Source organism: Quercus robur, chromosome 12 (genome assembly GCF_932294415.1).
Source record: "Quercus robur chromosome 12, dhQueRobu3.1, whole genome shotgun sequence".
In the NCBI taxonomy this organism is placed as follows: Eukaryota; Viridiplantae; Streptophyta; class Magnoliopsida; order Fagales; family Fagaceae; genus Quercus; species Quercus robur.
This window is the reverse complement of record NC_065545.1, coordinates 18,361,380-18,386,043: the sequence shown is the minus strand read 5'-3', so window position 1 is coordinate 18,386,043 and position 24,664 is coordinate 18,361,380. Positions and strand designations below refer to the sequence as shown.

Below are 24,664 nucleotides of genomic sequence, written 5' to 3'. Positions count from 1 at the left end.
ATCAAAAAGCAGTGACCTAATCCACTTTCAGTACCAACCAACTAGAGGATAAGGAAAAATTGAAAGTACTTTTAAAAGTTTCAGTCTTTGTTTTCAGTTTGTAGGAGCTCCGAGCTTCATATTTTTTCAGTTAAAAATGGCCGTTACAGTTGCGACCTGCTGCTTCTCTGCGCTGAGCTCCACCGTTAAATCCCGTTACTCTCTTGCCGCCGCCGCCGCCTCCCAACACCGCTTCTCCACGTCGCGCACATCCATTGGCTCCATCTCTTCCAATCACAGCCACAGCCACAGCCGCACTTCTTCGAATCCCAAAAATGGCTCCCGCTCCCACAGAGAAGTAAAACCCTACCTCCCTCTCTTTCTTCCCAATACATTCATGTCAATGACTCTGTTTTCTCTGCACTTAGGCCATGTAGAATGACATTATTGAAGTAATGCAAGTGTTAATTTATTATTGTTGTTTTCAAATTTTGTGTTGGTTTATTTATAGTGTCAATGTGTATGGTATGTAGAAAGAGTGTATGACATTGTATATGTTGATGAGACTACTTGAAGATTGGAGCTGTTCAAATATATCTCTAAAACAAAATAGTATAGATAGGTAATTTCTAAATCAATAAGACTAGGGGTACATTTTTCACAACTTTTTTACTACTCTGACATGGCTTCTTGTGATTGATCATGCATTAAAAAAGTCTGTGCACTTGTATAAAAAAAGGGTCATCATATATTAATAATTTATTTTAAGAAACTTTTTATGTGAATTTGAAAAAGCTATAAAAAAAAGTTAGTCACTTTTTCATAAAAAAGTTTCCTACAATAGTTTATTAATGGATGCCTTAAGGGCATACGTTAGTAAAATCCATAAAAATGTGATGTTAGTTGGTGACAGGTCATGTTAACATTTTTGAAAAATGTTGTGTCCCTAGAGCATTAATGTCTATAAATTTGGATCAAATTACTAGAGTAAAATGACATGACATTTTTTTTAGTAACTTGAATTTGAATGGTGGATGGAAGTGCATCATGGGCAAAAATAGGCCAATTTTTTTAGTACAAAATATGTTAACATTATTATTTGAATAACATTAATAGAAGTAGTAAAAATTTGATATGTTAATTAAACAAGTGATAATTAGTTTTGCTTTTGAATAAAATTTTCCAGTTCATAAAATAAAATAAAAATATTAAAAAAATAAATAAAAACAAGTGATAAGAGTATAATTATGAATAGGATAGAATGTGACTGACAGTTGAAGAGTCATGGTTGACCTTGAAATGTTGGGACTAAGGTGTTGTTGCTGTTGTTCTTATTGTTTTATCTCTTATACAAGAACCTCTAACCTATTGAAGAATGGAGATCCTAAATTGTTTAAAAATTTCACCTATATAGGAGAAAATGGGCAAGATCCTATCAAGATTGATAAGGCAACTATCCTAGTTTCTCCTTAGATTAATACTAAAATACTTGTTAGTTAAATATATTTTCTTTTAAAATGACTTGGTGATATATAAGTTAAAGATGCTACCCCATTAAAAAGCACATTTGAGGAATTCAGAACTGTTTTTCAGAAGAAAAAAAAGAAAGCGCTGGACATTGACATTAGGAAGATAACATTGAGAGAGAATTTAACCTTAAATATGGTGAGGGTCAAGGGGATAAGAAGCGTGGTGTTTACCTGTTGAGATGGGTGGTTTGGGGATAAGAAGTGTGGTGTCTTTTAATCAAACTTTATTTGGAAATGGTTGTGGAGATATGGTCATGAAGTTACCCATCTTTGGCGGTGAGTTATCTCCACAAAATATGGTGAGGGTCAAGGGGGGTGGTGTACTAAAGTGTGCAGGAGGACTCATGGGTGTGGCCTATGGAGAAGCATTAATGGAGGGTGGGAGAGCTTCTCTAAGCATCTGTCTTTTGTAGTGGGTGAAGGCACTCGTATCCACTTTTGGCATGATAGGTGGATTGGTCATAATACCTTGAGCTCTATGTGTGTTCAGTGGCCAAGGATGCTTGTATCTCTGAGGTTTTGTGGATTCCAGAAGGGGGTACTGTTAGAGTATAAGATTTAAGGTTTTATAGAGCTTTTGAAGATTGGGAGCTAGATGCATCTTATTCCCTATTCCAACTTATCCAAACTTGTATTCCTCGGGGTGATAGGAATGACACTCTTTGTTGGCGGTTAAAAGGTGATGGTAAGTTTTACACCCGGTCTTATTACCATGCGATTCGGGGTGTTTCGAATTCTTTGTTTCCTTGGAAGGGTGTTTGGAAACTAAAGATTCCTAGGTGAGTGGCGTTCTTTTTGTGGACTGTTGCACATGGTCGGATCCTCACTTTGGATAATCTAATGCTTAGGGGTCGCCTGTTGGCTACTTGGTGTTGTATGTGTTGTTGTGATGGGGAGTCGGTAGACCACCTTCTTCTTTATTGTCCTACTCATTCCCTTTGGACTTTTACACTTCAGGCTTTTAGTATTCATTGGGTTATGCCAGGATCAATGGCGGGTTTGTTATCTTGTTGGCATCAGTGGCTTGGGAAACATAATTCGGACATTTGGAATTTGGTTCCAGGGTGCTTAATGTGGATTGTGTGGTTGGAACGAAATCGTCGTTCCTTTGAGGATAATGAGAAGACGTTGGATAAGTTAAAGGTTTTATGCCAATGTAGTCTTTTGGAGTGGTCTCATTGTTGGGGTTTTTCTGATTGTTCTTCTTTCTCAAAGTTTATGTCTTCCCTTAGCTTAGTTTCCTGATTACTTGTTTTGCTGTGCTGTTTGTTCTATTATTTCTTCTTGTTCATCATCATGAACAACTTGTACTTTTCCTTTTTTTTCTCATTAATAATAGTTTTCTGATTACCTATCAAAAAAAATAAAAAAGGGTTCAAGTGTTTAGAATATGTGGTTGAACCAAATTTTAAAGCTTGAAGACCTTTGTATCTCTTTGCCTATTGCAAGAGAGTGTAAAGAGGTAATGAGGGAGAGAAGAATTGTTGAAACCTCTGTGCTAGTGTCATTTATGTTGTGATTATATATTCAAATGTTAGTTCAAAGTCACCTTTGTGTTTAAATTTTAGAATCTTGGTTTACTATACGCAGAAAGAGGCTGTTCCCCAAAAGAAGACACTGAGAAGATCAAGCGATGAAAGGCCTTGTTCATATGCTGATGGAAATAGCGGTAAAGGGAATGTGGGACGTTTTCAATCATCAGCTTTTAAATCATTTGGCACGCAAAGAAAAGACAATAAGGAAATTCTGTTTGATATGAAGGAGCAGCAGGTACAGTCTCTAGCCCTTGATTTTTACTGGAGATTGTTATATATTTTGGCTTTAGGATTCCTACAAAGTTTTCTAGGAGAAGGTTGTCTTAATGACCTGACATGTTGTTTGATATTGTTTGTGTATGAAATGTCATCCTGGCATTTTCTAGTGTTAGGAAATTAATGTTATAAGCATCCCTTTCCTTGTGAAGAGCCTTAACCAAGAAAACTTGGTTCTCAGGATCTATTAGTTTGCAGCTTCTACAGCTGTTGATTCTACTTATATAATATATTAGAAGCTTTGTAAATTCACTTGTTCTATTGTATTTTTTTCTTGTATACTTTATAACCTCTACGAATCAATTTGAACAAGTTTATTCTTGATCTTATCTTTCCACTATTTTATCATACAAGTTGATTGCACTGGTTTCAGGTTCAACCTGGGAATCTTCAAGAGGCAGCTTTTCTTAATGCTGTTGTGAAGGTAAAAGTTTTCAATAATTTTTTTCAGCTCATTTACTCTGATAAATGATAATGGAGCTAGACATCTTACGTCCCACTTTTCTTGAACTCTTCCAGCTTTCCATGAAAAGTACCTTCACATATTTATGTTTGGAGTAGTTCATGTTAATTGTGGTAACTTCCTTGCTCACATTGTGTATGCTTAATGCAAAGCTCATGCGGATTTGGAGTACCATAATAACCTGATCTGGTGTCCCATGGCTTGTGATAAATGCACCTGTCTCTATACTTTTGACACTTATATTCTACATTCTTCTAAAAAAATTGCTTATTGGATATTGGGGATAATCAATCAAGCTATCATCACTTCTTTGGCTCTAAGGAGTCCCAATAGTGCACAGTTACTTATAAAAAAAAAAAAAAAAGTGTACAGCCCATCGCTCATTCTAGTCAAAACAGCTATATGATGTTCCAAATATGACTGAAGAATGTTACCTGAGCTATTTCTAAGAGAAATTGCTCCTGCTTTAAATTGGTCAAGATATATTATTAACTCTTTGTATGTTGCGGTGGGGTAGAGGCTCACTGTTATATCTTTTCAGAGGAGCAATTAATGGATGTCCAAATTCCTCTCTGTGTAGACAAACTCAATTTATTATTTGTGAAAATTCATTAATCATGAGTTGTAAGTTTTTCCAATGAGCTTTAGCTCAACTGGCACTCCCTTCCCTTGCAACTGCTAGGTGGAGGGTGAGGTTGTGGGTTCAAGACCCACTAGGTGCGTATGTAAGTTAGCTAATAAATAAAAAATTATATCTCGACATTTGAAGTATCTGCCCATGATTGTGTTTTATTTATTTTCTGCTTATTAGTTCTATGTCATTTGCATAGGTTTACTGCACCCATACTGCCCCAGATTATTCCCTTCCTTGGCAAAAACAAAGACAGTTTACAAGTACTGGAAGGCAAGTTTTAAAATATATAGCTGTTAATTGTTCCAGAAAAATGTAGAAATATCTTTCAAAAACTTTCAATGAGTTGAAGGTGGTTACTTTTGTGGCGCATTCATTGTGCCCATCATTAAAACATGTTTCATTAATTCATAAGTTTTTTTATTTTTTATTTTTTAAATGCAGTGCTTTTATGATCGGGGATGGGAAACTTCTGACAAATGCACATTGTGTTGAACATGATACACAGGTATTGTACTAAGATGTCAAAACTGGACATTATGATAGCCCTGAAACCAGTCGTACATAAATCACTAGCCTTAACTATCATTTTAGAGTATTTGGAGTAAGAGAAATGCTATGCTTTGAACAGTGTGACCTCTCAATCTTAGATCTGAAACTTTCGTTCCACAGCAACTAATTAGAATGGTTTGTTATTAGACCATATATTTGATTCGCCAAATATACCAAGTTCTATTAGAGTATGAATGCTTCAGGGAAGTTTTCCTTTTTCAATCTACGTGAGATGCTGGATCTTTGTAATTGTCATTGTTAATTAATGAATTTCGTGTACATGGGTTGTGCCCCTGTAGTGCGTTTTTTAATGAATTAATTTTACTTATTAAAAAATCACTAGTCTAAACTTTAAAAAATTCATATTAAAACAATGGATGCAGTGCCTTGCATATGGAGCTGCTATTGCCTGTTATCATTAGAAATAGGTAGAGAGGATTCAATTCTAAACATGCAGCACCTTGCCTACTGAGCCCCAATTTCTCACTGTGAGCTAGATCCTTGGAACTTGAAATACTTAAGTTTACCAACTAGCCGAGAAATCAGCAAGTTCCATTGTTAATCTTAAACTTCTAGTACTTTGTGTCAATTTTCATTTATTTATTTTATTTTAATCTTTCGATTAATTTACCATGTAAGCTCTGGTATAAGTTTCCTGAATTCAATGATGTCATTATCTATTTCTTCAATGATCTTAGGTAAAAGTGAAGAGAAGGGGAGATGATACAAAATATGTTGCTAAGGTATGCTCCTTCAGAAATTACCTTTATGTTTTCTAGCGTCCTTAAACATTGTGAATTGGTGTTTTATGTTTGGTACAACAGTGAGCATAAATGGACTCCTTGGAAGTAAAATGGATTCCAGGGACGTGAGTGTTGGTGGCTTGTTATATGGGTCACTCGCCTACAATTTCATCAAAAGGATTTTGGTTCTTAAAATTATATTGTTGGGTCAAAGCAAAAGGCACTAAAGTCAAACACAATCATTGGGATTGATGCTTATTGTCAAAAGAAAAGATGAAAGACGAACGCTGAACTAAGCAATGAATTACATTGGGTAGAATGTTCTTGAATGAAAATTGTCTTTAATAACACAATGAGTATTTTTTTTATAGCTGATCTTTTGGCTAATTATTTGGAAATATAGAGCCATTAACCTTTTTTAGATGGTTGTGCTTTGACTGGCATATTCAAGATCAAACTTGTGGTCCTAGTGCTTGACTCAATCTTGCAATCTTTTTAATTCACAAATTTCAAGCTAAGTGCTTCTGAGTTGCTTTATTTGAGTTTTTCTGTTTAAGATGGTATGGTGCTTATTGTACTTTGGTAAGATGGTATTATACTCCTAAGTTGCTTGATCTATGTTTTTTATTAGTGATTTTTGAGGGACTTAAATGTGCTTGAACTTATGTAACTTTAAGTGATTTGCTTGTCACATTGGCAAATGAAATAAAAAGATATTTTCAATTGCATAACTGTTGGGAATTTACTGAGTTCTTCCTCAGTTGTTCACCTTGATACATAATGATCTTATGTACAGGTTTTAGCAAGGGGTGTTGATTGTGACATAGCTCTGCTTTCAGTAGAAAGTAAGGAATTTTGGGAAGGAGCAGAACCACTCAATTTTGGGCACTTGCCACGTCTTCAGGTCCAAACTACCCCTTTTTATTGTAGGAACGCTACCATATGTACTTCTTATTCTTTATTTGTCTATTTGGGTCACTCTGTGATTTTGCAATGCCTTAGTCAAAGATTTCAAAAGCCATCAGTGTGGTAATAACCTTGATGAATCTAGGTGGCTAAGGAATAAATATTTGCACAATTAAGAAGTTTTCATCAATCAACAGGCATTGGGTTGAGTTCTTCACCTTAATTGAAAGGATGATTTCCTGTAGTATAACCAAACAACTGTTAACTTTATTACATCACAATTTTTTTTGAAAACCAATATTTAGCATCTACTTCATGGCCCCCTCTGAACTTATAGAATGGTTACATCCGTTCCGTGATTTTAGAAGCTATATCTGACCACCAAATCCATAATTGACATAAAATATTCTGGGATTAAATACAGTTCCATATTCCTTATTTGAAAGTTGCTTAGAGCCATGGTTCTGTACCACCTATGCCAAGGTTATTTAACTTGCTTAAATTATCAAAATGTGAAAATTTCCAGCTAGATGCAATTTTTTTTGTTGAGATTTTTAATTCATAGTTTGGAAATTTTCTTTCTACTTGCTGTAAACATCTCTTCTAGGAAAATATTTTAAACTGCTCTTTATGCCGCTTTCTGAGCAGGAAGCAGTAACTGTTGTAGGATATCCCCTTGGAGGAGACACCATATCAGTGACAAAGGGAGTAGTATCACGTATAGAGGTTTGATTTCTAGTCACTTTTGATGCCATCAATTATGCTAGTGTCATGTTGTCTTGGAACATAGTTTATATGTCAAGTTTCTTACCATTTTTATATTATCAGGTTACATCATATGCACATGGATCATCTGATTTGTTGGGAATTCAAATTGATGCGGCAATAAATCCTGGTTGGTAGAAGACTTAGATTTATAACTGTAATCCTTTCATGTTGAAACATTCCAATTGATGTATTTTCAATAGCTCAATTTTTACAACTTCTCCCCCCTTCTTTTTTTGTCTGAATATCATTTCTCTTTTTGGTATTCTAAACATTATTCCATATCATTGTGATAGCAACTGCTTATACTTGCTAGATTTTAGGTAATAGTGGTGGTCCTGCATTCAATGATCGGGGGGAGTGCATTGGGGTGGCTTTTCAGGTAAATTTGCAGGCACATTGTCAAAGTTAATAATTCATTGTTTAGTTGGGCTTAAATTCCTTGGATACATATCTCTAATTGTAATGTTCCTTCCACTTGCTACCTTGGGCAGAATGCAACATGCTTGTCATGCCAAGTCATTTTCTTAGTTATGTTGACTGATAATTCGTAATATCTTTTGCTCATGTCTATGCAAAGACCACTTGTTCTTATATCCAGATGCTTATTTTTCTGGTCTATTGTTTTTTTACAAGACACTTCCTTTAGGTTTACAGATCTGAAGAGGCTGAGAATATTGGATATGTAATTCCAACTACGGTTGTGTCTCATTTTCTGAATGACTATGAAAGGCATGGGAAATACACTGGTGAGAATCTCTTCTTCACTTGCATATACATAAGAGGCATATTTGGGGTGCTTTTCTGCAAGATCAATGTATGGATTTTAACAAAGATTAATAGTGCAACAGCATCTAGAAAGCAAAAGCGTAGACTTCTCTCATATCACTTTAGGGATGTAAATTTATTTTATGACCCTCAAAGTGATTATTCCAATTCCTCTCAACTTTAGTGACAATCGAATTGTTGTAAGAGCAATATATGAATTGTAATTTTATACTTTATCCTTAAACAAGAATTTTTCCTTCCTAATCTGATTTAGCCTCTACACTTTATAAGTGGCCCTTGTGTTCTGTTCTCTCCCCCCCACCCCCCACCCCAAGAGTTGATGTTTCTTGTCTTTGCCATATTATGGTAAAGCTGTTTCTTCATAGGTATTTTTATTGTAGACATTATACACTTAGTCAAATGTCTGCGTATTTTTGCTTTATGATGTTTACCACAAATGCTTGGGCTAGACTAGACAGAAGCAAAGATAAATGTAACTGAGTGATGGTAGTAGTAGATCTCAGTAGCATGAATGCCTTTAAAATCTGTGATCCACATGTAACACGTGCTGTTAATTATTATTATTTATCTATTTCATATTACTGATTTTACCCCTCTCTCTTTTTTTCTCAAGTTTATTTCAAATATTATCATTTCAGTGTGATTCTTGTGACTTAAAGAAGTAATACATGAAAATGTGCCAAAAAAGTTTAAAATTTAATTTCCAGGTTTCCCTTGTCTTGGCGTCTTGTTGCAAAAGTTGGAGAATCCAGCCCTACGTGCATGCTTAAAAGTACAATCTAATGAGGTATGTGTCTTTACCTAGTTTAGAGGAGTTTCTTAAATCTGTTAAGAGTAATATAAAGATCTGTACACATTTTGTAGATATGTCATCTGCTATGAATATGCTAGACTTTCGGTATGCATTTTAAGTTGTCTGCATTATTTATGGTTTTTGTAATATTTTACACCAAAAAATTTGTAGGGTTGTGTTCTGAAAAGTTAATACCTACTACTAAAAGTCTTTCCTTTTGGTGGGGTAGTGATGGCACAAAGCATTGCATGGCTAGAGAAGAAGTATCCTCTTTAGAAGCCTAAGTCAAAGCCAAACAAGAACCGTTTTTGGTCCGAGAATAAGTATCCATGATAGTTAATTAGGTCATTAATATTTTTATCTTATATTTTATTTGGTTTTTCTAGGGTGAAGGGTATTTTTGTAACTTTTGATTGTTGATTTTGGGCATTGAGTTTAATTTTGTCAATAGGTAAGTCTTTAAATATTGTTTCTATGTGTGGGCTTGGTCCAATTTAATTAGGAACTTGTTTACTATTCAAAGTAGAGTCTATAATCTATACGAGTGTGTCATTGTGCTCAAATAAGAGAAGAGTTGATTCATAGAAAAACCGAGGCAAGTTTTTGGTGTTCTGTAACTATTCTGTGTTGTTCATGTTACTGTTCACGTGCACTATTTTGTACTGTTCATAACTTATGGACAAATTCAAAATCAATTTCTTCTCACCTCTTTTGCAATCTTAGATAAATCCTTTCCTTCTCTTCCAAAAGTCTAATCATTCTTGACCCTCGGCCCTACTTTCTAAAGTTTCTGAATTCTCAAATTCTCTTTACAAGAACTACACCACAAACACTGTTGACAGATCCTCTAATCTGTCTTGCATCGGCTAGGATCATTTCTGGTGGTCCCAGGAAAGTTGGTTGGGTAATACTTAGGGAGGGAGGGAGGGAGGGAGGAGAGGGGGGGGGGGGGGGGGGGTGCTGTCAGGAGATGATAGGATGGAAGGAGTTGAATATGTGAAGGAAAGAGTGGAGGCTAAGAAAAAAAGTGAAAATGCCAATGAGGATGTCAAAACAGGAGGAAAGGAAGAGGATCGATGTCTGTTAAAAAGATCCAATATATAATTAATGGATTTGATAAACATTGTGGTCAAAGAATTGCAAATGGCCAAGGTGATGAATGGGATTTTCTATGCAATTTTGTTGACATGAAAGAGTAGAGTTGAGGTGTTCACATGTAGTTGTTTCGGTTGTGTATAGATCATGTAATGTTATTTACTTCTAAAAAAGTGTATAGATCATGTAATGCATGAATTGCCTTGTCTAGTATTTGATTTTCAGGTTTGGTTTGAATATTAAATTAACTACTTTTTTCACATGATACATATGACACAAACACAAACACGATACTAATTCTCATTTTTATCCTCATGTGAACTTGGTAGCTCTATATCTACTAATTAGTTTAGTTTTCTCACACAGTTCCTCTTGATATCTGGCTTTTGCAGGGTGTACTGGTACGGAGAATTGAACCTACTTCTGATGCACATAGTGTCTTAAAGGAGGTAAGCTTGTCATATGCAGCTTCCAGAACTAGCTGCACTTTAGTTGCAGTTCTACATTCTAAAGCAGTCACTTCAAAAGGACCGTTGGTTCATTAGTGCTTCTTAATTTATACAGCTTATTAGATCTTTGATCATATTGATCTTATTTTTCTGGATAGTCTGAAAGCTGTTACAGGGAAAGGGGTAAAGGACTATGTGAAATCAAAAGCAACAATATTAGGAGAGAAGTCAATGGGAAAACAGTGTTACATGAAAGAGGCTCCTAAGCTAGCTCTAGTGTCAAAGCATAATCATAAAGAGGCATTTTAATTTAGTTTGGTCCACCATGCACTAGTTTATAATCCATCTCATATTTCCCTCTTATTTATGGGCATCTTTCCTGCATTATCCTTGTTTTTAGATATGTTTGTTTTATCAAACATTCTCGAAATTTTTCATAATTTTATCTACCCGACAAAACCAACTCGCCTACCAATAGAAGAAAAAAATTAATTTAATATAAGTTTTTCTGATTTGGCCTCCTCTCTATAGTGTACCAAACAATGTGAGTCTTCATATGTTAGGAGCTTCAATTGTACTTTCTCTTTTCCAGGGGGACGTGATTGTAAGCTTCGATGATGTTCGAGTAGGATGTGAAGGAACAGTGCCGTTCAGAACAAATGAGCGCATTGCATTTCGCTACCTCATTAGTCAAAAGTAAAGGGCCCTAAATCTCTACTGAGGAATTATACTCAGCCTTGTACTTGCCCTTTTTTCAGTCTCTTCATGCCCATGACATTCAGAGTGATTCTTTCCTGCAGTTTTTTCTCCATATCCATATTTTAGTGCTGTGACATTTTCAGGCCATCCTAATAATATTTGTCATTGTGAATAATGATTCTTTCGTTCAGATTTGCTGGTGATGTGGCAGAACTTGGCATTATTAGAGCAGGAAACTTCATGAAAGTGCAAGTGGCTTTGAATCCACGAGTTCATTTGGTATGCATCAGAAAGTTTATATGTATGTAATGATGGAGTGCATTTATGTCACTTTTGTAAGTTTCATCATGTTGTGATGCTAATTAATTTGGGTTTCTTATGCCCTTACATAGGTTCCCTATCATATTGATGGAGATCAGCCTTCTTATCTAATAATTGCTGGTTTTGTGTTTACCCCACTCTCAGAACCCCTGATAGAGTATGTTAGTTTTCATTCCTGGCATCACAAAAATCTATTTGTAGATGCATTTTCCCTTTTCATGGCTACATGTTTTATTTTTGGAAGACTATTAATTCTAAGAACAAACTAATGCTTTTTTCGGGATTTATTTATCTACAGTGAGGAGTGTGAAGACTCTATAGGGGTAAGTTGTTTATAAAGGACACTTCTAACCACAATTATACTGTCAACTAATATTTTATGACCAGAGTCGCATAACATTGGTTTGAAGTTTAATCAGTTGTTCTTTCTTGTGGTTAGTTGAAACTGCTGGCAAAGGCACATTATTCCTTGGCAAAGTTCAAAGGGGAGCAGATTGTGGTCTTATCACAGGTTAGCTTCATGCTTTCTTTCTTCTCCAAATATAGGCAGGATTGTTGAAACAATGTTGAATTATATCCAACATTGTACAAGTAGAACTTAATGCTTCTTTATGCTTTGCTTCTTTTATTGGTTTAAGGGACAAGCATAGGTTCTGTATCCTGGCTGTTTCTTCGTTTTACTTGGGAAGAATTATATCCAATTGCATTGTATTGAACTGCTATTCTTCTAGGGAATTTCAGTTGTGGACCTGGTGTTTTAGTTCAGTTTTGCTTACCTTTGTCTACATTGATAGGTCTTGGCAAATGAAGTGAACATTGGATATGAGGATATGAGCAATCAGCAAGTAAGTTACCAATTACCACTTACAACTTTGACAGGCAATGTCAGTTCGTGCATATGTATACTAAGACAAAAAAATTGCAGGTTTTGAAATTCAATGGAACTCAAATAAAAAACATCCGTCACCTAGCGCATCTTGTTGATTGTAAGCGGCAACATCCCTCATTTGTTTCCTGTCTTTTTTTATTTTTTACTCTAATTTCTTATGGTTGTCTCTGCCTTTAAGCAGCATGCAAGGATAAATATCTAGTTTTTGAATTTGAAGACAATTACGTTGCTGTTTTGGAAAGGGAAACAGCGAGTGCTGCTTCCTCTAGTATTCTCAAAGGTTATGGGATTCCGTCAGAAAGATCTTCCGATCTGTTGGAGCCATATGTGGATTCATTGGGAGACAACCAAGCAATAGATCAGGATTTTGGTGACAGCCCAGTTTCAAATTTGCAAATTGGCATCGATGCACTCCTCTGGGCATAGTTACTGTAAGTTGAAAGGTCAATCTCATTTTTCTCAGCAGCCATACTTGGGAAGCATATGCCTCCAAATTGGTTACTCGATCATATTCTCTTTTTTCCTGCTTACATGTTTTGTTTTTTCTATTTTCTATTTTTTATTTAATTTTTTTTTTTGGGGTTGGGGGTGTTAATTAGCTTCGATTGTAACAATTTTCCTTATCTATTATATCGATTAGGGAGAACATAGTCTGTATGAAATTACTGCCATTTTTCCATGAAAGCAGTGATGTAATGATTTACAATAGTGTTCAATGATTAATTATTCAATGTAAAAGGAAATAAGATGTTTTTCTGATACAAGTTTTATGCTTTTGCTCAACTCTTATTTTTGTATTGCAATTACTTGCATTAGATTAGTATCATAAAGCATGAAAAGGGGTTTGTTTCATTGATTGTGTAATCTCGATGGGTATCACATTCAAAAGTCATGATGTTGACTAAAGTTTCATTTAAGAGTTTGATTAACGGATGTCTTTTAAGGCATTTGTTAATAAACCATTTTAGAAAAATTTTGATATCACTTTCATAAATAATATAAAAACTGTCAAAAAAGTAAATTATTTTTTCTTTTCCCATAAAATGTTTCTAAAAAGATACAGTCATAACAAATTTAGTGTCCAAACACAAAGCAATAATAAATAAAGGGGGTCAAGATTGATCACATAAGTTAGCTTATGAATGTTTAAGACTTCTCTATTGTCCTCCTCCTTTATTCTTAAAAGTGCTTGTAAAAGTTTCACTTGCTTTGCATTGCTTTCTCACGGCACTAATGCTCCACGAAAGCAACAAACAAAACAAGAATATATCACAGTAGCCGTTTTTTCTTGTGTCCTCTATTTTAATTCCTTTTTGGAGGACATTACATAATAGACTTGATATCATTGGCTATGTTTTGGGTTTCAGTGCTAGCTCCGTAAAACCCTCTTTGAAGCAGCCCAACGCAGTACAATCCATTCTTTCCCTTCCAATGGTTAGGATTATTGGGCTTTGCAAGCCCGTCCTCATTCAGAAGATAATCATCCCCCTGCACAAAACAAAAAAATTTGTTAATTAAGAACTAAGAAATCTCTTCTTTTTTTTTTTTTTTTTTTTTTTTTTTTTTCATGTAGTTTTAGCATGTGTTTGTTATTGTATAAATTTTGAAGATTTATTTTTAAAAAGTGGATTTTCTTTTGGGAAATGTTTTAAACTTTTACTCCACGGAAAAAATTTACAAAAAATTGAATGAAAAAAACCCCAACTAGCCAAATTATGGGCTGCTCGATTCCCATTTCTTTGGACCCAGTTGAATTTGCACTTGGTTGAAGAACCGTGCCTTAACATGGCTCTGATGTCCTCAACAATCTGCATCAGTGTGTCACCTCCCACCTAATAGGCTTTTCATCATCTTCATATGCTTCCATGATTGTCCTAGTATTTCATTCAATTATGGATTGAGAAAAAAAACCCTTCTTCAATTGCTAGTTCTAAAGAGCATTTTCCATATACTACTATGCTCTTGATTAAATCTTTGAGAGTTTATAATCTAATTAGCAGATTTTTAAAACTGAAAAAGTACCAGTTTTGTCACCAATCCATACTCTCTTGTCTAAGCTTTAAGTGCTTGGGATAGGGATACTCTTAATGGCTGTAATAGAATCTGCATCAATAATTGGACCAATTTATGCACATCCCAACTCCCAAAATGTTGATGAAGTATGTTAGCCACCATCAGAGGCTGAACCTCAAATCACTTTAAACTTGGTTTTAGGTTTAAAACACACATGGAATCTATGGGTCCTTCCAAACCTCAATGTCTACTCCATTCCTCACTAGGTAACACATACCCTTTTGTTATGGGTTTTTTTTGCAACTTTCAATTCCCCTCCACACCTAGGAAGCAGACCGAGCTCTTTTCCTTTCTAAAATACGAATTAGACAACTTCACCACTTACCATAAGATAATGAGAAGTGCTATTATTGGTTCAAATTTGAACTTATCATTGAGAATACTTTTTTGCCCCAATAATAACAACCAGTAATAATCTGCCACTTATGATTTATTGTGAAAATGTTGTGGACATAGCATTTCTCTAAGATAATTATTTCCTTCTATATTACTAGTCATTTTTAGATTCATCTTATATTTTTTTTATTTTTTATTTAGAAAATTCAAGAGAACATCATTTGATACATTGTCTTTAAATTAAATGGTATAAAATTTTAAAACTATTGTTCTTTTAAACCAAAATAAAACTAGTAAAAACTAAAAACTAAGAATTATCCTTTCATTTCTCAACAAAAAAAAAGAAAAAAAGAAAAAAGAATTATCCTTTCAGATATATAAGCAAAATGATAAATTAGAAAACTTATTAATATAATATTTATTGACTTTTAAAAAATAATTATATTTTGGGACACTCCAAAATAAAATAAAATAAAAGACTAACAATATGACTATATGAGACCGAAAGTATAGTATCATTACCTTAAGCCACAAGTTTGTTGACCTCTTGAATCCAGTACAAAAAACAATTGTGTCGAATGGATGTGACTTTCCGTTCTTGAATATTATGTCATTGCCTCTTATGTTTAGTATTTCTGTGGGCAATACCTGAGTAATATGTGGAAGAATCAAATAGACAAGCGTTCAAAGCAAAAAAAAGAAAGAAGAAAAAAAAAAAAAAAAAAAACAGGAGCTTAAAAGATAGAAGATTAAATTATATTATACTACATGATTTACACATGAAGATGAACTACATATGCATCTTTTTTAAGCACCAACCATTCTCTCACTCAAAACTCTTTACCTGAATTTCTCCGGACTTGATCTTTTTACAGGTACCCACATCAATAAGAGGATACTTGCCATACATTCTTTTCATATAGAAAGGACCCTCTGCAGGCCTTCTTATCCCATACTTGGTCAAGTCCCCATAAACCAGCTTGCTAAGCATGACCACCAAGGAGTCCAACAAACTAGGCTTTAAATACTTCACTAAAATTCTGGCAAAGTCCATCATCTCTCGCGAGAGAATATGAATCTGCATATATAATCCAATTAATATTTGGTATTTGTAACCATTATGCATGGTTATATTATAACAAAGCTGGTTATATAATAATAATAAGGGTAAAATTCAAGTTAGTGTATTCCTCAATTGTATTCCTCAATTAAATTCAATCATGTAATTGAATTTAACTGGGAGTACAAGTGTACAATACCTAAAGAACTGTAACTAATTTTTGTTTTAATAACAATGACCCATGAAAGAAAAATTATAGCCAAGTTAGACGAGATTAATTTCATACCGGACTTCGAATAATAATGGAAGTTTTGGCACCATGATTTGCAAGGTCTAAAGCAATCTCCATGCCAGAATTTCCAGACCCAACAACCAAAACATTCTTGTTTTTGAAATCCTTCCCTGATTTAAACTGAGTAGAATGAAGAACCTCACCAGTGAAAGTGTTTAATCCTTCAACCTCTGGGATATAAGGGTTGGTTGTTTCCCCAGTGGCTACCACTAAAAACTTTGCACAATATATCTCAACCTCACCTGAACTTGCATTCCTAGCCTTCACAAACCATCTCTTGGAAACTTCATTGTACTCAGAAGACTCCACATTCCTTTGGTACATAGGACTAATCTTGAAATGGGAGACATAGTCATCCAAGTATTGTGTGAACATGTTTTTGGGCACGTATTTGGGATAAGAGGCAGGGAAAGACATGTAAGGGAGTTCACAAATTTCCTTTGCAAGGTGGAGGTGAAGACGGTCATAGGAGTATTTCTTCCATATAGAAGCAATACAGTCTTCTCTCTCAAGTATTATGTATGGGATTGATTGCTGGCTTAGGCAAGCAGCCATGGCAAGCCCAGAGGTGCCTGCTCCAACTATTATTGCTACTTGTTCCTGCATTTTTTTTTTTCTTTTGAATCACTGGTTGCTTGGTGTCCTCTCTTTTGTTATTATAACTAAGGAAGTAAAAAGAGCAACGCAAAGGCTTAGATAATATGGAATGGGTTGCCTTTTTTTATCCACATATTATTGCTTGGTTCATTGGTTTTAAATGGATTTTAACCGGGTTATAATTGGACCAAGTGGTTTGTTATGGTTCACTAATCCGCTTAACTATTTTACCTAATCCATTCAAATATAACTTCTTTTTCTTTGTTTTTGTGTTTTGTGTTATAAATATGATACGTTTGGTTTGAAACTATAGTATTTCCTTCATATTGATTTGTCTTCTTTACTGTTAGGTATGACTATAAACAAATTGAGCGGTTCATGAACAACTCAAGCTCAATTTGGGAAAATGCTTGCTTATGTTTAGTAAGCAAGCTAAGTTCAAGATTAAGTTTAGGCTCAAACATAACAATATGTTCATGAACAACTTATGAACATGAAGCTCAATTTAAATTTATATGATATTATATGTTTATATGCATACCTGACTAAAAATATACTTTTATAGACTTGAGACTGTATTGTGTAAAATTTCAAATAAGTTTTTAAGATATCAAATCATTATCTGCACTTTATTGATAATATAAACAAACTATTTGTAGTAAAATTTTTATATAATTTGTAACAATACTAGTTTGGTGAATCTACCTTTTATAAATTCATAAACAAAAATAATTTTGTCTAATTAGCTCAAATAAAGTAATTTCAACTTTAATTGCTTTTTAATTATTAGCATAGATTTGTGAAAGGGTAAAATTTTTTGTCATGATTTTACTATATACGGGAAAAATAAATAACAAATTAATTAAGTAGCTCATGAACAAGCTCGAGCTTGTTTGACAAGAAAATGAACCAAGTTGAAGCATGTTCGGTGATGAGCTCCAACTTGACTCGTGTTCGAAGTAAAATTAAATAAACAATCTAAACTTCTAATTCTTGGTTCAGTTTAGCTCATTTATAACCCAACAATTAGGCCAAGATACCGGTGTATTTCTTTTTAGTGTAGATGAGACTTGATCCCAAATCTATTATTCAATTTGAAGTGTTTAATAGATAAAATGTAACCATTAAAGGTTTTCAATTACGGACCCAAGCTAATAATTGATTGGAAGAGATAAAGACTTTCTCCTTTGGAACGATCACATGACTAATAAAAAGTTAGCATATTAATTACATTGAAAAAAAAGACTAAAACAGGAAACATACTGAGTGTACAGACACAAAACAATAACAAATAAAGGAGCCAAGATCGATCACATAAGCTAGCTTATGAATGTTACACTTCTCTCCACTGTTTCTCTTTCTTTATTCGTAAGTGCCTGTAAAAGTCCTTGTCACTTTCTTTGCATCACAATAGCCAATGACTGGATATCATTGCCATGTTTTGGGCATCATTGCTAGCGCCATAAAACCCTCTTCTAAATAGTCCAACACAGTGTAAGTCATTTTTTCCCTTCTAATGGTTAGGATAATTTGGCTTTGAAAGCCCATTCTCATTCAAAAGATACTCACCCGCTACTCAAAAAAAAAAAAAAAAAAAAGTTAATTGAGAACTAAAAAATCTTTCTTTTTCATATGGTTTTAGTATGTGTTTTTTACCTCTTAAATTTTGTAGCTTTATTTTTTAAAAGTGAATTGTTCTTCTGGAATCTGTTTAAAGAAGTGGGGTTTAAATAAATAATCTAAATCTATATATCTAAAAGCTAAAGCGTAGCATTTATTATTGCTACACTCCTGTTGAGCCACATTGATCATTGCCACATCATTGGCCATATAATTAGTCTTTTTCATATTTATTTTTTACCTTTAATTTTTTTACAATATTAAATATATAAATATATTGGCTTTACAAATTCATCTTAGGCGTTTTTAACTTTACAGATTCATATACTTTAATTTTGATGTTATAATCTATATAATAAATCAATGGAAAATCAAACAAAAGTATTTGTTTTTATATATTCATCTTGGGCAATTTTAACTTTACATATTATTTTGCCCCTTCATCTTCCTTTATTTTAGCTCTTCTTACTCCCATCATCTTACTATAAATTTGTCATTCTCTCCCATTCTATGCATATTTTTCCCATACAAAAAATGTTATTTCTCTCTCTCTCTCTCTCTCTCTCAAAATTTTTTTTTTTTCCATTTTTTGTTGGATTTTTAAAATTATTTTCCCTATATCTCTACCTTAGATTGATGAATATTAGTTTTTTAGAATTCTACTTTTTAAAAATTTTCTATAAAAAAAATATTCACTTCCCATAGGAGGATATCTTACTAGAGGTTTGTTCCCTTATTGTCCTATTATTAATTAATCCATATGTGTTCCTCGATGCAAGTATGTTTTTTTTTTTTTTTTTATAATTTTTTTTATCATTTTATTTATAACACTAAATACTTTTAATGAATGATGTTTGATGTTGATCTAAATTGGGGAAAAATCATATTATAATGTGTCATATTTTGTGTTGTTGTTATATTTTAGTTTATTTGGAAAACAACAAAATAATCTAGACAAGCTAATGAAGAATAATTAGTGTAGTTGAAAACAATGGTCTTTGTGCAGTTTCTTTTCACTGTTTGTAAATATTATGTTTAATATATTAACGAATAATTGTTATGTCTTTATTATATGATGTTCTTAGATGCTTAACTAATTGTTTTAAGTCTTTACGAATATTTTATTTTATTTTTCATCTTCTTTATTTCGTTAGTGTGTTCTTTGAGATTTTTAAGAAAACAAATTCTATTTTGTGTTTAGAATTATTTATTTATTTATTCATTTTTCATATGTTGGATTAGATGTTAGATTAGATTACGACAACATTAACACAATATTTCTTTTTTCAAAAAAATTCTTTACTTTTTTCCCTTTGGAATTGTACTCTTGGTTGTTGTTGTTGTTGTTTTTTTTTTTTTTTATTATTTTTTTTTTATTAAAGGAAAAAGAGTTGCAATATATTATTTTTATTTTTATTTTTTGAATTGTAGTTTTGTAGAGTTTTATTAATTTTTTAGATAAGTTTTTCATTGTTTTTGATTGTACGGTAGATCTTATTTGAGAAAGTTTGTTTAAAACTAAAAGAAATTTTTTTAGATTTTATATAACTTTTAATGATACACAAAATATTATAAATAAATTTTATTAAAGATTAATATTTTCGCTAACTTACCTTTTGAATTCTTGAGAAAAATTGTATTGTTTTGATTTGCTACGACAAAAATAATATATATATATATATATATATATATATATATTACATTTGTGATTGTCCCTATAATAAATTAAAATATGATTACAAATTACATTACTATTTAAAAAATTAGTCTAAAATGAAATAATAAATAAATTTAATGAAACCACCTTAAAAAGGTTATCACACGCAATGCGCAGGGTCCGCGACTAGTATATCTAAAAACTGGAGCGTAACATTTATTGTTACAACGCTTTTGTTGAGCACATCAACAGCCACATCATCCACCCATTTTCAACATTCTCTATCTTATTTTTAATTTTTTTCCCTTATTGATTTCCAAACTTATTGTTATACTTTTTCTAATTTTTCCCCTCCCTTTTACCTTTTTATCTCCCCACTACTATCTACCTTAATATCATTTTTCTTCTATCCCTTTATCTTATTCCTCTCCTCTTACTATAAATTTACAATTCTCTTTTCCATTCTATTCATAGTTTTTTCACACACAAAATATTATTTCTCTCTCTTTCTCTCTCTTATTTTCCACACACAAAAGGTTATTTTTCTCTCTTTCTCTTTCTCATTTTTTTTCTTCATTTTTGGTGAATTTTTTAATATATTTTTCTTGCATCTCTACTTTAGGTTGATTAATTTTTGTATTATTTGGAACTCTACTTTGGGTTGATGTGATTAAGTTTTGTGTTTTTAAGTTGTTATATTTTTTATTCCTTTTAATGTCATAGATGTCATTGTATTGCATTATAAAATTAACTAGTATATAAGAATATAACGTTATATTTGGTTTATATAGAGATATATATATATATATATATATATATATATATAATGTTATTTTATTACATAACATGACATGGATAATTTGGTGTTTATTACAATATTTTTTATTTTTACTTTTTTTTTCTTCTCATATTATTTTATATAAATTTCTTATTATTCTCTTTCACATTCTCTCTTGAAAAAGTGGTTATTCTCTTTCTCTTGATTTTTTATTTTTTCTTACAACTCTACTTTATACTGATGAATCATTGTGATTTTTAAAACTCTATTTTAGATTCATATGTTTTGGTGTTGTATTTTTTAGTGTCCTATCATAAGTAGTCTCTCTCTTTCTCTACAATAAAGTTTAGAGAATAAATTATACATATTCAATATAAGTTTGATATGAGTTTTCATTGTTATGATAGTCTCTTTTAAAAGAATGAATAATTATTTAAATAAAAGTTATACACACATACAAATGTATATATTTATTTATTTTGTTTAAATGTATAATCAACCTCACACTATTCATTTAAAAAGTAACAACATTAAAACTAATGAATAACTACCCTAAATATTACATTTGTATATTCATAGCCTTTATGTTTAGAAAAATTTTCAATTCAATTTAGCCATATTGAAGTGGACTGAAATGCTATATTAATGTTGTTTAACAAAAGCGTAGTAACAATAAATGCTCAAGATTTTAGATATTATGAGTTTGAGATTTTTTTATTATTAATAAATTTGGATTTAGATTATGGTGATTTCAACCCAAATATGTCTTAAAATAGATTGAAGTGGACCAAAATGAAATGAAGTGATCTAAATGGACTGAATTGGACGAAATGGAGAGACTGGGACTGGATGGACCGAATAGGAACAAGGTGGATCGAATAGGACCGAAGTAGACAGAATGGATTGAATGGAACCAAATTGAACGAAATAGGACCGAAGTGGATAGACTGGATAGAATAGGGCTAAAGTGGACTGAATAGAACCAAAGTGAACCAAATGGCCTGAATAGGACTGAAATGAATCAAAGTGGACTGAATGGACTGAATAGGACCAAATAGAACCAAAGTAGACATAATGGACCGAATAGAACCAAAGTGGACCGAATGGACTGAATAGGACCAAATTAGACCGAAGAGGATAGAATGGACCGAATAGAACCAATGTGGATCGAATAAGACTTTTGAATATTTATCATTTTTATTGCATTTTTAGGGCTCATATTTCTAATTTCTAATGTCTATTTTAGTATTTTTATTTGTATTTTTTAACTCAAAACTAAAGAGTTTAGCCCAAATATAATAAAATCTCATACTTTTTAACCCAAAAATGAAGAAAAAAAAAAAAGAATTTTTGAGCTAAACTTGAAAATAAAACCTACAAAAAGAATTAATTTAAAGCCCAATTAGTCTAAAATGGACTGGTAGGGGGATCGAAATTGACCGAGTGAACCAAATTAGACCGAATAGAAATTGTTTAATTTTTAGAGAGAATAAATTATCTTCAAAAAATTTTAGAGAAAAAATTTTACCTTATATTACATTACAAAATAATTATTTATTCTAATGCATTGTGTGGGTCTGCTACTAGTCTATATATATAATAATAGGTGAAGTAGAGAGAAACTCAAATTGCAATTCCAAATTAGAACTCTAATTTTGTGCCATGTGTCTACATCTATGTGGCGATCAGTTCATAATTATCCTTCCAATTGTTCAATTAGAATATGAATTTGAAGTTGAATTTTGCTCCATGTGGCTAAATGTATGTGGGCCCATTCTCATTAAAACCACTTCTATGTATCGGGTCAAATGAGTTACTGTGCTAATTAAGTTTTTTCTTGATTTTGCAGTCAAACGTGAAAACCAAAGAGGCTATTTTTATACCTAATGAAATCACTAATTTCACAAGAGACAGGGGGAGGGAGAGAGTCGTAGAGATTTCTTTGGAAACTTTCATGTAATTCTTTTAATAATGATTGTTTCCTGCTTTGGTTCAGACCTGCAGGTCCAAGCACTGCAACATTTGTGATCGTTGTGTTGCTCGCTTTGACCATCATTGTGAATGGATGGTAAAATATCAAACTATTTTGTTTATTATGTTTTAATCTTTTGTAGTGAGATGGTTTGTTTTTTAATTGTTAAATATTACTTTCAATTTCTACTTAGCTCTTCATTGGTGCAGAATAATTGTATAGGGGAGAGAAACACTGGCTACTTTATGACTTTTCTTTTGTGGTGAGTAATATCTAATTTGCAACAGAGTTTATACATTCTAGATATATGCTATGGTAAATAGCCTTCTCTGGCTACATAAAATAGTTCATTATTTTAGTTAGTGCCTCCTTCTTAGAAGATGTTGATAATGAGGGGTAGCAAATCTATCTCTACAGCTAATGTTATGAGATGGGCCTTTGAACAAAGCTTTAATTTTCTTCTATTTGGAAATTTGACCATTTAATCCTCATGTCCAAGATCGTGAGGTGATTAGGAAAAAGAAGACATACTTTCTATGCTATATAAAACTTTTGAAATTCATGGCACAGTAGTGGAGAAGTTCCAAACTATTTTCTTAACTTTCATTCCAAGTTTTAAATATCGTCAATCAATGAGAAGTTTCCTTGATGTTTCTTCTATATTTTTGTATCAATTATTGTAACTTTATTTGAGATGTAAGGCAATATGTTGTATTTGTTTGTTCTTCTCTGATTTTTATTTTAAGATTATTTTTCAGGTTCTATTTATTTTACATGCTTCTTTAACGATTTGCAAGCATTTCCTTCTCTGCATATATGGAGCAGTTACCATTGGGTTGAAACTTGCTAGACGATTAAAAGAATTAAGAGTTATATATATTCTAACTGGTAAAATTCTTATTTGCATTATATAATTTCAAGTTTATGGCTTAGTTGCATCTAAGCCTAAATGTGACATCTTTTCCCCCGTTTATTTGTTGCAGTTTATTATGGTGTAGAAAATTCTTTTCTAAGTTTAGCTCCACATGTTGTACAAGTGAGTGCTCTATTTCCCTACTTTTTCTGTCATGATTTGATATCTCTAGATTCCTCCTCAACTAAAGGTCCGCTATGAAGAAACTTAAAGGAAGAATAATCTTTAACTGCTTTAAGGGCATATTTGAATTCTTCTCTAGCCACCTTGCACCTCCCCCGTTATAAGTTCTTAGTGGAGGGTGAGGTCATGGGTTCAAGACCCACTGGGTGCAATAAAAAAAAAAAAAGGTTTCAATAAAGGTTTACTGTTGTCATGCTGATGATTGATGATTAATGGCATTGAAAATTCTTTTCATAGCTTAGCTCCACATGTTGTATAGATGAGTAAGTTTTTTCTTGATTTTACAGTCAAACGTGAAAACCAAAGAGGCTATTTTTATACCCAATGAAATCACTGATTTCACAAGAGACAGGGGGAGGGAGAGAGTCGTAAGGCACTGTGAAGGAGAGATTAAGGACCACTACCATGTTAGACCATCTCCCACCTTCAACCCAGCCTCTTGCCACCAATATATATTGCTTGAACCACTATTGATACAGGTATCTTTAAACAATAAAAATTGGTATCAAATATGATTTAGGTTTTTTATCTAATTTTTTTTATTTTTTTATTTTGGGTTGCTTTTTATTAATTTAGGTATTTCAGTTATTGGTTTTGATTAAGCTTGAATGTCGAAGAAATAAAGGGCATGATCAAAGATGTTTGAAACCCATTTAGCTTAGGGTTGACAACCATTGAAGGTATTGCAGAGAAACAAGGAATTTTCTTTGCTTAAACGTGGTTTGGTTGTCATCCTATGTGATGTTCTTTTCTTCTTCTTCTTCTTATT

General features: G+C 32.6%; 2 protein-coding genes across 3 annotated transcripts; one reads left to right on the top strand and one right to left on the bottom strand.

The window, feature by feature from the left end:
• Positions 1-62: 62 nt before the first annotated feature.
• Positions 63-13,178, top strand: LOC126710248 (protease Do-like 2, chloroplastic). 2 transcript variants are annotated; one of them, XM_050410629.1, is made up of 21 exons: positions 63-337; positions 3,099-3,278; positions 3,693-3,743; positions 4,613-4,686; positions 4,858-4,921; positions 5,664-5,708; positions 6,505-6,612; positions 7,263-7,340; positions 7,443-7,509; positions 7,703-7,761; positions 8,029-8,128; positions 8,876-8,955; positions 10,449-10,505; positions 11,098-11,201; positions 11,396-11,483; positions 11,597-11,682; positions 11,824-11,848; positions 11,965-12,036; positions 12,320-12,370; positions 12,451-12,511; positions 12,593-13,178. In XM_050410629.1, the coding sequence occupies exons 1-21, from the start codon at positions 137-139 to the stop codon at positions 12,838-12,840; spliced, it is 1,899 nt and encodes a 632-aa protein (XP_050266586.1). In that variant the 5' UTR covers positions 63-136; the 3' UTR covers positions 12,841-13,178. The 2 variants fall into 2 exon arrangements, with proteins under 2 accessions (XP_050266586.1, XP_050266587.1); XM_050410630.1 differs by having other exon boundaries at positions 64-337; positions 12,596-13,178.
• Positions 12,949-16,869, bottom strand: LOC126710251 (probable indole-3-pyruvate monooxygenase YUCCA10). Its single transcript, XM_050410633.1, has 4 exons — positions 16,170-16,869; positions 15,668-15,901; positions 15,346-15,471; positions 12,949-13,902 (listed from the first exon to the last, which is right to left on the bottom strand). Exons 1-4 carry the CDS (start codon positions 16,779-16,781, stop codon positions 13,738-13,740), a joined length of 1,137 nt encoding a protein of 378 aa, XP_050266590.1. The 5' UTR covers positions 16,782-16,869; the 3' UTR covers positions 12,949-13,737.
• Positions 16,870-24,664: the final 7,795 nt, after the last annotated feature.